The sequence below is a fragment of the Protopterus annectens genome, chromosome 16.part0 (assembly GCF_019279795.1).
Source record: "Protopterus annectens isolate FY-2018-M chromosome 16.part0, PAN1.0, whole genome shotgun sequence".
Taxonomy (NCBI): Eukaryota; Metazoa; Chordata; order Ceratodontiformes; family Protopteridae; genus Protopterus; species Protopterus annectens.
Window position 1 is genome coordinate 700,179,102 of NC_056750.1, and position 17,510 is coordinate 700,196,611.

General features: G+C 40.0%; 1 protein-coding gene across 2 annotated transcripts in view; it reads left to right on the top strand.

Moving 5' to 3' along the window:
- The window catches only part of CMTM5 (CKLF like MARVEL transmembrane domain containing 5), a 364,621-nt gene that overhangs the window by 157,024 nt on the left and 190,087 nt on the right, over positions 1-17,510 (top strand). For both annotated transcript variants that reach the window (XM_044058568.1, XM_044058569.1), the window contains one exon: positions 10,671-10,766. In XM_044058568.1, the coding sequence (XP_043914503.1) occupies positions 10,671-10,766 (96 nt within the window). The remainder of the gene's footprint in view (positions 1-10,670; positions 10,767-17,510) is intronic.

Below are 17,510 nucleotides of genomic sequence, written 5' to 3' on the forward strand. Positions count from 1 at the left end.
TTCAGCTCCGGGTGGTACTCTGCCAGAACAATTGTCGGCCCCTCTGTTTTCAGATGCTAATAACCAATCATTGCAAGCAGGACCTGCTTTGGTGGATGAGGCCAGAGACAGAACTTTGGAGCTGCTATTTCCACCCCTCTCAACCCAAGGCCTCTGTGACCACAGATGCTTCCCTGATTGGGGGGGCATTTTCAGGGTATGACAGTCCAAGGCACATGGTCCACAATAGAGGCCAACTTGCATATCAGTTTTCTAGAACTGAGGGCAGTGCTTTTAGCGTTGCAAGCATTCCAGTCTGTTCTTCCTTGTGGGACGATCACAATTATATCAGACAACATGTTGTTAGTCTGGTATATCAACAAACAAGGAGGAACCAAGTCTTACTCCCTATGTTGAGAGGCCATGAGAATTTGTCAGTGGACGATAGCTTCAACCACTTTCTGATGACTCTTATCCCAGGGGTTTCCAGTGTGATTGGGGCCAAGCTGAGCAGATGTATTCTCCTGCCTCATGAGTGGTCCCTCAACCCTAACACAGCGGCAAAATTTTTCAGCTGCTGGGACTAGCTTTGTTGTGACCTATTCACCTCCCCGTCAAACCACAAATGCAATAGCTACTTTGCCCTAATTCCCCTGCAAGGGGAGTCCCTGAGGGGCACTGATCCACAATTGGTCCACGGACTTTTGTATGCCTATCCCCCCATTCCTCTGATTCTCCCATTTTTGAAGAAAGCACTTCGGTTGAAAAACAAAGTGGTCCTCCTAGCCCCTTATTGGCCTCCACAAGTATGGTTCCTTTCCTCCGGCCTCACCTCTTATGCTGACTGTGGATTCCGGATCCATCTCCAGACCTGATTTCTCACTGCCAAGGGATGAGTCATCTGAACCTGACCAGTCTCAAGCTGACAGCTTGGTTTCTCCACTTCTGCTAATCGCCAGGCAGGATAACCTTCCCTAGCTAGTATGTGATATTGTTCTGGCCTCGCACAAACCATCCACCAGAAAACTTTATCTGAAGAAATGGAAGAGATTCTCTATTTGGTCTAAGAAAAAACTAGATCCATATTCGGTTCCAATTACTGTAGTCCTTCACTATTCATCAAAAGTTTTCGAAAATGGAGCTGCAGCCTCAACCATAAGAGTACATCTAGCTGCTATGTTAAACTTTCATAATTGTTTTGGAATCTCTCCCTTGATTACTCACCGGTTATGCAAAACCTTTCTGAAAGGAGTTTCTCATATTCGACCTCCAATCAAACAGCCTATTGTGACCCATGGAACCTCACTTTAGTTCTTCAGTCTTTGACTTGACTCCCTTTGAGCATGCAGCAAAATGGGACATCAAATTATTATCACGGAAGTTCCTTTTTCTGGTCACCGTCACGTCTGCTAAATGTATTTCAGAGCTCCACGCTGTATGCATTAATCGACCCTATCTCCTCTTTCACAAGGACAGAGTATCACTCCGGACAAACCCTACCTTTCATCCCAAAGTCATTTCGGATTTCTTCATTAATTGACCTATTGACCTTCCAGTATTTTTCCCAAATTTTACTAACAAAGGGGAATACTGTCTGCACTCATTGGATGTACATAGACAATTGAGACTTTATCTGGACAGGACTAAGATGCGTAAATCAGATCAACTATTTATTTCCTTTTCTGGCCCTAAAATAGGAAATTCTGTTTCTAAAGTGACCTTATCTAAATGGCTTAGAGATTGCATACTTTACATTTATCATCCTGAGAAAAAGCTTATACCACAGAAAATCAAAGCCCACTCTACCAGGTCTATGACGACTTCTGTAGCCTTCCATTCTAGAACCTCCATGGATGACATCTGTGCAGCAGCAACATAGGCCTCTCCTCATACCTGTATTACTCATTACAAACTGGATCTGGTCTCCAGGAGAAGAGCATCCTTTGGCTCTGTGATGCTTGGGAATATTCTTCCATAAAGGTCACCCAAGGAACGCAAGGTAGCTGAGGACTCTGTCCCATCAGTGACGAAGGGAATGAAGATCAACAACATCAGATAAAGAAGTTATATCTTACCATAACGTTCCATATGTGTTGTTAATCTTCATTCATTCATGTCCCCCTCCTCCTTCCCCCTCCAGAGGCTGCTGGGGGATACTTTGAGTCCAAGTGTTCAGTTAGGACACTTGAGCAAAAACTGCCTCTGCTTTACTGATAAAGGGCAAACTTGATCTGAGGTAACTGGGAGAAGGGTACTGTGGGTGAAAGCTTAGCTCGAGAGTTTTTGGTTGGCGCGAGCTTAATGTAAGGCTGGCTTGGTTCAGAGTATGAAACTAACATCTCATCAGTGATGAATGAAGATCAACATAGATGGAACGTAATGGTAAGACATAACTTCTTTTTTTGATCCTGGGCACTAGATCTGAATTGCATACACATAGTTCATAGGTAGATACTAGGCTATTGGCTCTAGGGCCTATATAAGCCTAGCCAAAAAGCTACCCTGGCTTTCGCCACCCAAGAAAATTATTTTCCTGTGCCCCTGTCAAGCAGAGCCACAGAAGTGATCCTCTGGGTGAATTTCCTATTTCCCATCCAATCATCAAGATTTTTCTTGAGTGCTAATGAGGAGCTCTGTTTGACATAGGTAGTCTGTTCCAGAGTATGGGAAGTCTCTGTGACAGGAATTTATCCCTCCCAGCATGTTCTGTTTATTGTGGTGACAAGGTTTAGGTCCCTAGAGCGTGTAGCTCTGAGGGATTGGGATTTCTTTAAGTGGAGTATGTCCAACCGCTCTGGGTTTGACGTAGCTTTGTAGGTTAGGCAGAGATCGCCTCTGAGTAGGCGATATGCGAAGGAGTACAGCTGGAGTTTTTGGAGGTGGTCTGCTTAGGGCATCTGTTTGAGGTCAGTAATCCTCTTTGTGAGGTATTTCTGCAGCCTTTCCAGTTGTTGTAGATGTCTTGTGAGGTACATACCAAAAGGGGCGTTGTACTCCATAATGGGTCTAATGACTGATGAGTAGAGTGGGACAATGACCTCTCTTTTTTTCTGGATGAGAAACATTTTGTGATGAGGTGTGCCATGTAAAAGGATTTCCTAACCACTGTGGCAATGTGATTATCAAAGGAGAGACTACTGTCCACCTGTGTCACAAGGTCTCTTGTCACACTTTTGCAGTCATAAGTAGCCAAAGGGATGACAGTGCACTTTTGGCATTGAGCTTGCAGGTCATGTTAAGCCCTTGTTGAGTTTAATTCTGTTGGCTGCTAAAAAACAAATGGAAATCAAAGTCTAAATCAACTGTATATGAACTATTGAATATTGTAAAAGGGATAAAAGAACTGGAAGTGGGGTCTTTAGAAAAGGGTAGTAGTAAATTACATTGAAATTGTGGGAACAATACATAAAGAATAATGTTCTTTTGGAGCAGCGAGTTTTAAGGGAATGCAGGAACTGAGCAATTTATGTAATGTTGGCCTAATTATAGTTATAAAAATGTATGCACCTGCTAGCAAGCTAATATATTTTTTATATAAATATGTTTGTCTTGGGTGATAATTTAATAAAAGTGTTAAAAAAAAAAAACAAAACATGCATGCATTCTGGAACTCCTGTCATCTTCCAATCTTCCCCTTTTCAGAGATTGCACCTGTATATCTTCCCCCCCAATTTCTATGCTAAATTATCTATCATATGATCATTATCTGTGATATATCATGTGACGCATACCAGTATTGTATCATTTGCAGGTTGCTATTTAGATTCATCTAAGTATAAAAATGTGCACACGATTATGTCATTATTTTTCTTGCCGCCATTCTTTTATTTCTGTTTATTGGGACATACCTGTAAATGCAGAGTTTATTGCTGTGGATGAGACTGTACAAAAGAGGACTATGTTTAGCCACTGATACTTGGTTGTTCAGTGTCTGAAAGAATTCAGGATTAAACAGCCTTGTCCCACATATGATTGTGCAGATGGCAACATAGAATGCAGATGAGTTTGCCCCAAAACTGTGCATCTTAGATACAAAACCAGGTAGTTTGTGTGGCAAGTTTCATATATTGAAGTCCTTCCATCAGTGGTGTTGCTTCATTGTATCTTCTATTACATATCTGAATTTGTTTTAACTTACTTTGTGTTTGAAATCAGAAACTGCAGTCTGCAAAATGCTTAAGTGCAAATGTTCAAAACTGTATTTTTTGTAGGTTTATAGGCATATACTAAGCTAATGTAGGGCCCTTATAAGCCTAACCATACAACCCAAATGTGACCCACAAATTTGATTTATACAGGAGTGGTTTATTGGTTGCCTCTGTCCATCAGAGACATAGGCACCAAACCAGCAGTGAATGTTCGATTATCCATCCGTTGGTCCCAGTTGTGCTTAAGTGGGGATAGGGAGGAACTCTGCTTCTATATGGACGGTGAGCCAGTTCCAGCCTGTTCCATACAATGCAAATTCTCTGAGAAACTTATCTTTGTCTCCAGAATGTCCTATTTATATTGGAAGCAAAATGTAGGTCTTTTAATCTAGTAGTTCTGATACTGTTTGTTTAGGAGATGTGCAAAAGGTTCATCAAAACAGGGTCCAGGGATACCTTGTTTGCCAGATCACCTCTCAAAAGTCTGCATGATACCGAGTAAAGAGACCGAGCTTTGAGGCGATCGGAGTAGGGCATTCTGTTTGCTCTGTATTCCTTTTTGTAGGGAACCTTTGTAGACATTCCAGTTGCTACTTATATCTTTTCAGGTACATACCAAAGGAGGCATTATACTCTATGATGGGTCTGAAGAGACCTGAGTTCAGTGGTATGATGACCACTCTGGACCTAGGTACCATGCCCTTTTTTATAAGTTGAGCAACATAGATGGATTTTCTTACTACCTTGGACACATTGGTCGAAGGTTAGGTTACTAGCTACATAAGTTCTCAGGTCCCTGATTAATGAATCAACTTTTAGCGATGTTTTATTGGTATAGTTATGCAAGGTGGTCGACTTCTCAAAATGTACTGCAATACATTTCTTGGTATCGAGTTTTAAGCCGTGGCTTTGGCACCAAGCCATTGAGCTTTTGTCTGTTAGATCTTCCTGAAAGGTGTTTTCATTTTGAGGGGATTCAGTAACTGCTCCTAGTTTGCAGTCATATACAGACTTGTTAACCAGAGGCCTTTGACATTGGCTTAGACATCTGAGAAGTAGATGCCAAAGAGTAGCGGGTCTAGCACAGAGCCCTGGGGGACTCCACTGGTTTCTGCCCTCTTTGTGCAGGTGGCCTCACCTATTCTATCCTCCTGGGTCCTATCAGTGAGCCAACTAGCTATCCAGCATGTTATAAAAGGTTTTATACCTAGTTCTGTACATTTTGTGACAATGCTCAAGTGGGTTATTGCAGCAAATGCATTAGCCAGCTCTAGGTAGGTAGTATGCAGAGTTTGTCCCTTATTCATTTCCTTAGTGACCTTTTCAAAGAAGTCCACCAGATTCAGTAAGCATGACCTTCCTTTGCCAAAGCCAAACTGGGATGGATTCACCGTCTGAAGGTCGTCTATGTTCTTGTTGATAATTTCCATGATAATTCTTTCCTTGACTTTGCAAATAAGACTTGGTCAGACTAACTGGTCTGTAGTTTTCAGGATCTGTTAAAGATCTGCCCTTAAGAGAGGATGACTGTCATGATCCTCCATTCATGTGACACACAGCCCATTTTAAGACTATAGTTAAATATGGACTGCAGGGGTCCTGATAAATCATATTTTAGACTGTTCAGGAGTCATTCTAGGAAGTTATTGGGGCCCCCTGAGGCTGTGTTTGCTTTAGTGAGTTCAGCCAGTACATGCTCCCTAGTAATATTTGGAGGGCTTTTGTTCAGGGTATTTTAGGGGAGATGGATGGGGGTGAGAGGGGGTAAAGTTGAGATTCAGTTTGTCTGCTAACTGGTTCACTATATCACCAGGTTTGCTGAATGTGGCACCATTAACCACCAGTTCAGCACATTTTTGTTTTCTGCTGTTGAGCATTCTAACATAGCTGAAGAAGGCCTTACGGTTGCTTGACCTCATTATCTGTCCTTGTTGCCTATTTAGATTGATGAGAGAATTTTTATCGTCATGTGAATTACCCTTCTAAGTTTTTACCGTAATTCTTTTCCTTTTGTTGTATATACTTTTTAATTTGGGATACCAGGAAGGCATATTGATTCTGGGGCTAGTCCTGGGCTTCTGGTAGGCACAGCAGCATTTCTTCAGCCACTGACATGGTTGTAGAGTTTCTGAGAGCAATTCAGCATAGCCTGCTGTGTTCTCAGGATTTCAAAGGGCATTGAATTTTGAAAAAAAAAAAATCACTTAAAAGGTGATTTGCCTTGGAATAGTTCCCAACTTTTACTGGTTTTAATGGGATTACGGAGTTGATTTTGATTTCAAAGAGACCTTTTATGATTGGACCTTACATGGGAAGTCGAGACATGGGGAGAATGCAATGTTTTCCCATAGTTGTGAGCACAAGGTCCAGTATTTTGGTGCCTCTTAACTGTTTGGTGAATGGTGTTTGTATGTAGGCCAGGAATCGCTCTGCCTGTAGATTTTAGGCTGTGAAGGATTCATAGTATATACAGGGGTAATTAAAGTCTGCCATGAGTAGGGTGTTTGGTTGGACAGTACATGTTTTCAGTAAGTCCAAGTGTACACTGTGTGCTTCTTGGGACATGGAGGGTGACCTATAGCTGGATAGGATATGGTACAGGATTTTGTCTGTGGTGATTTGCATGTGGAGGAGCTCCAAGACATCATCCATTTCAACCACTCTAGAAGTATGTTCGTTATTGATGAATATTGGAAACACCCCCACCTTTAGCCCTGGTGTAAAGGTGTGGAAGGCACTGAAACCTTGCACTGCTGGGATACTCTCTGCCGCTTTAAACCATGTCTCAGAAACTGCACAGATGCCTGTATTCTTGAGTGGGAGAAGGGCTTGGAGGGAGTTAATTTTTCCTGGCATTGAGCAGTAACATCCTGAGGTTCAGTTGAGTTAATTTTGCTCTGTCAGGTTTCTCAATTTGGCATTGCCTAAAAAGGCATTATGGTGGTGGGTAAAGTTTTAGCTAATATTTGAAAGCCTAGAGAGGGAAAGTGCAGACCATCCTTGGCAAAGCAGTGTGGTCTATTAACCATGTCCTGCCAAGCTGACAAATATTGTATCCCCATAGAGTGACACCAAAAAGACGGCCTGTTGAAACTGATTATTTTTTGCTCATATTGTGACATCATCCTCCATGATTGTATTGTGCTGCTCAGTGCTAGGCACATACCAGCCTGAGACACAGTCTCAAATCTCCATAATGTCTCTGTCTCACTGTAGTCCGTACGATGAATCTCAGTTGATTTACAGCTACATGTGCTATGATGGAATCATACTGGTACCTGTAGTGTAATTACTGTAATGCATTTGAGATTTGTCAGATCCTGGCTTCAGATAAGCAACTAACAGTTATCTTCTTGTTCAGCTTGATTAGAGGGGCATCGGTATATCTTACAAAGAAGTCTCCTGTAATGAGAGTCCTGGGAAATATGTTCTCTTGCTTTAAGGGCTTAGTGTTTGGGGCTCTACTGAGAGTGACCATGTGTGTGGTATTAGGTGTTGATTCTTTTGAGTGGCTTTGGGCTTGCTGAGGCATAGCTTTAACAATGAGCAGTCTAGGTGATTTTTGCTGTTTAGGAAGATTGCTTTCTGCTGCCTCATTGTACATTAGTGTGTGTGTCTGTGTGTGTCTGTGTGTGTCTGTGTGTGTCTGTGTGTGTCTGTGTGTGTCTGTGTGTGTCTGTGTGTGTCTGTGTGTGTCTGTGTGTGTCTGTGTGTGTCTGTGTGTGTCTGTGTGTGTCTGTGTGTGTCTGTGTGTGTCTGTGTGTGTCTGTGTGTGTCTGTGTGTGTCTGTGTGTGTCTGTGTGTGTCTGTGTGTGTCTGTGTGTGTCTGTGTGTGTTCTGTGCTCTGTGAGGTGGTTGTTGTGTATCTGGTTTTAACAATCTGATGTGCACTGGTATGCAGGAGCTTTGCTTCCAGTGTCATTTTGTAAGTACACCTCTCTTATAGTGTCTGCTTCTTTAAGGATTAAGTGGCTTTTGGTAAATATAACATAATTGCTGCATTGTATCTACATGTCCATATCCACCAAGGTGTGACTACAGAGAATTTTGGAAATTGCTTATCCAAACTGTCTCATGATTGGGGAGCTACAAGGGAGTGTTGCATTGGGATTAGAGGACTATTAAGAGTGCTTTATTTGGGCAGATTATGCATAGCAGTACTAAATTGTATTAACTTTAATGTTTAAATAATATTGAATTTTACTAAATCTGTAGCTATTGCCACTTGACACCCCACTAGCTGCAGTAGCTACTCTAAGCTTGTCTGTTCTCTAATTCTTTGCTCTATATTACTGCTTTCCATGTACAGTTTTGTGGACTGTTCTGCATGAAAAATTTACTTCCTAGGTGTTTGCTACTGTACAAGGTACCACTCACCCATGCAAATGTGCAAAATTTATAGCTGCAGAGAAAAAAAAATAACAAGCCCTCTACCCAGTAAAATGACTATACTACGAGTCCTTTTGCTTATTTCCTCGTACAGATAGACTAGGCAAACACCTGTTGCCACAAGATGAATAAGTTCAGTTTTAATGTAAAAATACAGTAGAAGAGACCCACAAGTGCACTGCTATCACAAGCCAATTAAACAGCTAGTTGGAAATGCCCTCCTGAAGGCAATTTTAAGGTAGTCCTACAGCAGTAAGTGAGAGGAAGAGAAATATTTTTTTTTCACAAAAAATACAGTGAAATGGACACACAAAACAGGAAATGGTAGCAATCTCTCAAAATAGCTTAACCAAGTGCAGTTTAACAATCAAAGGTACTTGACTTTGCCTGGGTGGCACTGGGTGCAAGTAAAATACTTGGAATGCAGGCTAAGACACCAAGCTTTGCTGAGCTCTAAGAAAATGAGCAGGTTACCATATGCCGTAAAGGTTTGTTTCACTCTCTAATTTGTACCTTTTTTGTTGCATCTTACTGTTTTCGTTCTTGAATATCTTTTTTTCTGGCTTTACTTTTGTTTTCATTTTCAAGTCTCCTGAGTCGTTTCATGCCTGTCAATCACCCAGATGAATCTGTGACTTACATTCTGCACCACTTTAGTCAGTCATTTGTAAGTGTAGCCAGGGAGTGTTGCACTGAGTACAAGTATCAGCAATTGTGTAGTAACAATGCAAAAATTCAAGCAAAACGTATTCCCCAACCCAAAGGCTGGCCTTTTATTTTTCACATCCTTCATAAGGACCTTCAATACATGGCAAAACAACTTCCCTCTGCATTCTGAACAGCTGACAGAACCATTCAGCAACACCAAAGCATTGTCATCCCAGACACAGACATGCACAACACGCACCTCTATACATTTTGTAGGTTACGGCATGTGAGAGCAAATACCATTGCATTTGGCCAGATACGTTTTCCATGATGTAATGCAACACCACTGTAAGTGCAAATATGTCTCTTCTGGATTACGTATCATTGTATCTGTGCATTGCTGCTTTCAATTCCACATATAGTTATTTCCTAATAATCACAGCTTGTTCACTTATCTAACCTAGTTCTATCTACAAAAGTTCTTGAGAATTACACAGGTCACCTTTGTGGAAGGTGTATGTAGTTTAGGGTTTGGCAACCTTTTAGTAGTAGTGTGCCGAAGTAATTTTGCAAAGTCACTCAGTGTGCCAACTTAAGCCATAGTTGCCAGATTTCTGAAATGACAGGGACAACCATGCACGCATCAAAAAAAGTCTGTCACAGAGCCACTTCTATTCAGTGTGGAACAGCGGTATTTGAGCCAGTCAAAAAATCACAAGCAACAATGGGTTCACTAACTTCAGATTGGATTTTCAGAGGCAACACGGGACTCTAGATTGGACTGCTGAACTTGGGACAGTCCCACTCAGATAAGGACATCTGGTAACCCTGACCTAAGCCCAGCATATTTTTATATACAATCATTGAAACGTATTAACTTGATCTTGTATTAACATGTTTCCAGTACATTAAATAACTAATTGTGATCACTCTGACGTTCTGTTCTCCGTCACACACGGTCGTTTCTGCTTTCATACATGCATTCACTCACTCTCTGATCACTCGCCCACACAGTCTCTTCAGCTTTCATACATTCATTCACTTACTCTCCAATGTCTGACACACAATTGCTTCTGCTTTCATATGTGCATTTACTCTTTCAGTTCAATTTTTTATGTGATCTTAATTACTGTATTTCAATTCACTCAACGTGCTGTTGAAAATCGTTCCATGTGCTACTCTTAGCACATGTGCCATAGGTTGTTAGCACCTGATATAGTTCATGGAATTGTGCTGCTCTTTATATGTCTATGATGAGGTAAGAAGTTTTATCCTTTGCAACTGCTCGGCCTGCTTGCTATTTTAGATTGCTGCAAAGATGCTTTGACTACCTGTTTCATTATGGAATAAGTGTACTTTCATTTTTTTAACCATATATCAAGTGTGGTGATGAGTATGTGACTGTCTCTGCCAAATGTGTTAAATATATCTGAGAGATGCACCAGTACATCCGATATGCAGAATTAACTGCAGTAATACTATTAATGTTTTCTTCTCTTTCCCAAGGATTTATTGCGCTGTGCCAGTGCTGTTCTCATATTTGTGGTCGTCTCGATTGCTGCTGCAGCACGGGGAGGAGAAGGCGGCATCATTGCTGGAGCTGTAAGTTCTCTTTAAATTGTTTTGTTACAGTGATATTTTATAAGCAGCAGTCACAAATACTATTGTTTCTCTATAGCAGTATTGTGTTTTTACCGTCTAAGCCCAACTGTTTGTTTTTTTCTGGAAGCTAAATAAATATTACTATCATGGTTCTCTTTACTTCAGGAATATTCAGTTGTTTGTTTAATTATGAACGTATGTGTGTGTGTATATATATATATATATATATATATATATATATATTTATTTGATTGCCAGTTTTTTTTCTGGGCTTTTAGCACTCAGAGGAGTTCTATAGAAAAAGTCTCCAAGAAAATGATTAACATTTGATGTAGTTATATTTACCCCAGTGGGTGGGATAAGAAATGGAGTGGTTTAAAGAAAAAACAATATTTAATTTGAGAGTTCAGGACAATATTGATGTAGACATATACATACACATTCCGGGTTCGTTTACGAATACACCTGATAACCATGTTAAGTATTAAGAAATTTGTAGTGCAACAAAGGTTATTCATCTCTATAGTACAGAGAGAGATTGAAAGGAGTCTAGAGACAAATAATGTGGTAGCAGCAAGAACACCTCTGAACCAGTGGACATTGAAAATCTCAACAAAGGCTCTTGAAATGTAGGTACATCAGGCCAAACATCTAGACATCGAATTAGCATAATATTTGTATAACTAATATCATTATTCTTAATTCTTCCTACTTCTTGCTGGAATGCTGGATATCACCACTCAGAATCACATGATCCAATGGCATTTTTTTTGTTTTTAATCCAGTTCAACCTTTGAGTTATTGGATCTGATCTAGTCGCCTTTAGAAGCTGTGGATCCAGGGCTCTGACTCATCCCCTGCCCCTTCCTTCCTCCTAAATACCTTGGATCTTTGTTTGGCGCCTGATCAAAAGGCATGTTTTCAGGGACTCTTTTATAATTAGTTTTACAGCTACCATTCTGCATGGTTGATACCTTGTCCTCCTTATGGCATTCAAGGTTCAGGGTTTCAAAAAATGTATGACCTGTGGCCATAAGATCCCGGCTCAGGACCCACACACTCATTGTATATATGCTTGGGGACTCATTTTGACACCAAATCTGAGACTTGTTCCTCCTTTGGTACCAGGGCCATTCAGAAATGCAGAGGCAAGCTAGTTTTGAAAGGTTTGATCCCTCAGCAAAAAAAAAAAAAAAATCCACAATTGAAGCTTTTCATTTAAGGTTTGAACACTTACATTTTGCATCTTATTCTAGTATTACATTTGCTTTGTTTTAAATTTTCTGTTCTGTTGGAGTTTTAGGAGTTCTTGCCTAGGGTCAGTTAAAAAGTTAGCAAAGAATTCCTTTTCAGACAGTGAATAATGTCAGCTAATTAGTGGGAGGAACTGAGAAACAGCATGGTTCTTTTATTTAGAAATGCCTCTGTTTAGCTGAAGTGTTTACTTGGCCTGTTTGCTCTGAGTATTGCTGATCTCTAGCTGCATTTTTTGCCTCCCACCTACCCAATTCTTGTTGTGTTCTTAAATTTGGTGGCTTTTGAGTTGCACGCTCCTACTATAAGTCTCATTTGGGAACTCCTCACAGTCGCATCTCATCAGCTCATTCTACTGAGTACAGAGAGATCATTTGTGAAGGCCCACCCTCTTAGTTTCTCAACATTGAATTATCTCGTTTCTTCCCTTCTCACTAAACCTAAAGAAAAAAATGACACTTTATTCAGCTGCTTTTTCTATATTTGTGTTTCTTCTTACTTTATTACTTTATTTTGCTTTTGCTGCTTTTTCTTAAAAGTATTCAACGTCATTTATTCTGCTACATTTATTACTGCATGTTAGCCCGATTAAACTGTAACTGTTATTTTAAGCCTTTTGGTTTAAGCACCTAGGCTTCAGGCCAGTTGTTTTACGTTGGGAAGGTTTGTGGTCTACACTCTTGTGGCAGGAGAGGTAGACTACATCCTTCTAAGTTGGAAACTGCTGGTTGACGGCTTAGTGTGTCTGTTATTCTAAAAGTGTCTTGATTCTGGGTTAAGCACACAGGCTTCAGGCTAGTTATTTTACGTTAAGAAGGTTTGTGGTCTGTTCTCTTGTGGGAGGTGGAGGGGTAGATTCTGCTTTCTGTAGTTGGGATTGCTGGTTAAAGGCTTATTGTGCCTGCTTATTTGAACTGTTATTTTTCTGAATTTGGTGCACTTTGTTTGCTGTAGCATAGACTCGATTCAGACCTGCTGAATGTAGCTCTTTTTGTATAACTTGAGCACTAAACCAGGCCATCTTTTGTTAGAGAGGGTTCCCCTGCACCCTAGTGGCAGGAATGTGCAGTTAGAACTCGTATGATTTGAAAGTTGCTGGAACAGGGTTCAGTTTTGAGCTTTTTTATTGGTTAATTTGTTTAAATCTGTTTGCTACTGTTAAAGTGTATATCTGTTCTTCTGTGTTAAATCGACCTAAACAGAGTTTAAATATCTTTAATATAGTCTGGTTACAGGTTTTTCCACATCCAGATCCGTTTGTGTGATTCCTGCTACCCCATCTTGTGTTGGCTGGGGCTTGCCTGCACTTTGTGGGAGTAATTGAACTGGTTGGAACTGGTCTGGCATAGTATGTTTAGCTAAGACTATCTTCAGCCTACTGGACATCTTTGATTTTTGTATACTGTATTACTACTGGATTTGTCTTGGTACACTTCTTTTTATAATTATATTTTGGCTTTGGCAGTTACTACAGGACCGATGGCTGAAAGCTTGGACATAGAGCTGGGTTACAATCCTAATGGTAATGCCACTAGGTTGATAGACAATGATCTTCCGAACATGCCTATGATTTCTGCCAAAAAGGGACTAACCTCACTAATGAAAATAACTGTTGATCCTTTCATTGACATTAACCTGGTCAATGAGATTCCTGCAGATGCTACTAATGAATTATACAACATGAATACTTTTCGCATGTCACTGAGTACTGAAAGACGAGCTCTACAAGTACAAGAGACTGCAATGGCAAAGGTTTTACATGGAAGCCGCTCTACATCATAAGATTGTCCCCAGAGGGCTATGTGTACTTATGGGGTTAATTACCCTGAACTATTGAAGTTCTAGCAAGTGTTGAACTTACAGTTAAGCTTTAGCTATATGCTCTTATTGAATGAATTCTTCTAATCATTGGCCAGCCAGATTAATGAACTGTTTCTATTAGTGATGCCTATAAGGCTGACATGTACACTAAACTTTTGGATGAAGTGCTTTGTAGTGTATCGCTTTACGAGCGGAAATTAGAGTGACAAGCATAAAAAAATTACAAAGAGATGTCAAGGACTTTCAAAAGGGCAATGTGTTCTCCTGGCCCAGAGAAAATATACCAACGAGGAACAACGAGAGCAATTTTGAGGTTTTGGATCCGCCCCCACCAAATGCGTCACATCAGATAGGCTTAGTTCTGTCAGGAGGGTGTGATAGGATGGATGTAAGCAGTAGCAGAGGCTTTGATTCAACAGTAGATGTGAATACATCAGTCCCTCAAGTGATTTCAATGGCGCAACATGAAATAAGTCTGTTAACTGCAGAGATAATGCAGCCATCCCCTTCTACAACTGCTCGTTCTAGTGACTGTATGATAAACACTCAAGTTGAGCTGGTAGTGAGACCTAAGGCTTATAGAGGGCATGGCCCTGACTGTATGAGCAATACTACTTCAAATGACAATTAAAACAAAGATCAAGTTTGTTTTTAGAAAAAGCGCTCCCAATAAGACAAGAAAAAAAGAAAAGGGCACTCACACAGCAGGCAAGGGAGGCAGAACATGAGAGTGGATACGCCGACCAAATGGAAAAGACTGAACTCATTGAAAACGGTGGGGAGTAATCTGATTTTTAACTTATCCTCCAACCCACTTATATCAGAACAAACTGCAGTCCTTAATAAAGGGCTTTCATTCATTCCAGCAACTACTAATTTAACGGATGTACTGTTAGATTTACGATTATTTGCTAGGAAGTTAATGTTGGGGGTGACTTTCCCAGAAGGGAAAGAAATGTTTAATGTATTTAAGAAGTCTAGTGTGTTCACAGCAAAGTTTTCTTCAGCTGTAGAAGCGTTTTTTAATGTGTGAGAGAGATTTAAGAGCTGGCTATATGTTTAGAAGCTATGAGACTGAATTCTACAGTCTAACAATTAATGAAACAACAGCATTGCATGAACTAACCAAGATGCAACGGCTAAGCATCAGGCTGGCTGATAAAGGAGATGGGATTGTTTTGCTGGACAAGAGTGACTATACTGACAAAATGATGGCTATATTAACAGAGGAAGGTATGTATTTAAAATTACAGAAATATCAAATTACTGGTATCATTAATGGTGTTAATTTCTATTTGTATGACCTATTAATGACTGGTCAGATAGAGTATGATTTATGCACTAAAAAGTGGACCATCCCTTGATACCTGCGATATATGGCTTGCCGAAGGTTCATAAAGATGCAGCCAACCCACCCCTTCAGCCAGTTGTGTCAGGGAGAGGGTGGCTGACAGAACCACCATCAGTCTATGTGGAAAAGCAGTTGAAGCAGCCCCTGGACTTGGTTGTAAGTATCCTGAAGGACTCTAACAATTCCTTCAGGATTTGTTTGAGTGGTCCAGTAAGTCCAATAGCTTGGAAGGTGTTATTCTTGTAACCCTAGATGTAAACTCTCTGTTCAGTCATCCACAATGATTTAGGGGTTGACAGTTCCTTTTTTGTCTGAGATGACATTTATGAACTCTAAAATAGAACTTATTTGTGCTTTTATTACAGATCATCTTGGAAAATAACCTCTTTTCATTTGAAACTGGCTCTCTTTTGCAGAAATTAGGGGTGGTTATGTGAACAGCATGTGCTAACTCGTATGCCAACCTAGTTCTTGCTCAGTGGGAGAAACAGACTGTTTTTAATAACATTTTATTTGGTAATTATGTGAAGTTCTACAGACACTTTGTAGATGAAATCTTTTTTGTTTGGCAAGGTCCCTCCCATATTTTAGATCAGTTTGCTGATCATTTACAGAACACTACTTCCTATCATAGTTTTACTATGCATAGCTCTGTGACATGCATTGAAATTTTGGACAATAATGATTAACATTATTGAGTTAGGTACTTTATCAACTAGTGTTTACTGGAAACCCTGCAAGAAAAGTAATATTTTACATAATACGAGCATGCATCCCTGACACATTGCTAGACATGAATTAACCACATTTTTAGACTAATGCATTTACATAGTGATGCCTCTTCTTTGAGCAGAGCCTTAGACACTTTACGCATTGAACTACTGTAAAGGGGATATAGTATAGGAGTAATAGAGCAGGCCATAGAAGAAGTTACTATGAAAGGAGTTCTCCCTTATTTTTCTAAGAAACCTGAGAGACAGTGTACTAATTCACAGCTAACCAGTAAGTTTGATAAAAACAGAATGGTTCTAACTTATTCCAGCAATATTAACTTTGTATGTGATTTTATGAAAAAGAATTGGCCAATTTTAATGATGGACGACAATATAAGCAAAGTTTTATTGGTGATACTCCGCAGTTTGTCTTTAGGAATAATAACACTTTAAAACTGTGCCTATGTTATAAACAATCTAGACCCTCTAGGATACAATCTGAACATCAAGGCACTTGCCTGTAAGTCTTGTAAGGCGTGTAGATTTATTTGGTCATCTACTGCTACTATTCATCCTAGGACCTTTAAAGACGTCAGTTTTCATTTTTATGCAGATTGTAACAGTGGGAATCTTGTTATATGGCATAATGCATAGCATGTGAAATGTTCTACATAGGGAAAACAAATTGTACACTTACAGAGCGTGTTGGTAATGTAAGGAATGGTAAGCCTACTAATGCACTAGCTAAGCATATGTTAGATTTTGATGACACAAATTTAAGTTTTTAGTCCTGCAGCAATTTAATACTAACATCAAAGAAGGTGATGTCAGTAATGAAACTGAATTTTTGCAGCTGAAATGGATCCTAGATTTTAGAGCAGATGTGTCTCCAGTGCTAAACAGTACTATCTCTTTAAAACCTGCTTTAAAAAGAAGAGGTCTAGATCACTGATTCATATCACATGACTAATATTTTCATTTTGATTGGCCAAATTTTTTAAATGGTTTGTTTGAATTTGTTTGAATGTGTATTTTATGGTCTGAAGAAGTAAATACATTACGAAAGTGCTTACCTGTTTTTGTTATTTTATTAAAGTATTTATATATTTATACAACAATTCCAGCCTACTGGACATCTTTGATTTTGTGTACTGTGTAGCTAAAAACTCAGGGACAAGCTTTGAATGGTCATTTCCAGTGTTTCTATTTTACTTTTGTTTTGTGGTATTTAAATCCAGCATTTGCACAGGTTTGAGATTGTTTGCATATTGCACACCACAGCTGCACTGTTTTAACCCTTTGCGAGGTGTATCTGCTACATTTTTCCCTTACCAGCACTCCTGTGTAAGTGAGCCACTCCCTTGCAGCTACTGTATTGATTTTATCCAGCCCTACTCACACCTGTAGGTACTCTCCTCCGATAGTACCCAGTCTACTATCCCTGACCCCTCTCTCTGATTCTGGCAACCATGGATGGACAATTTCCTGTTTCTCCTGCTAGGCTGGCTGATATTGGCATCCTGAGACAGTGTAGTAACTGCCTCATGTACACAGACAACCCTCTAATAGTATCACCTTGGAACGCAATATGTGAGAGATAGTTAC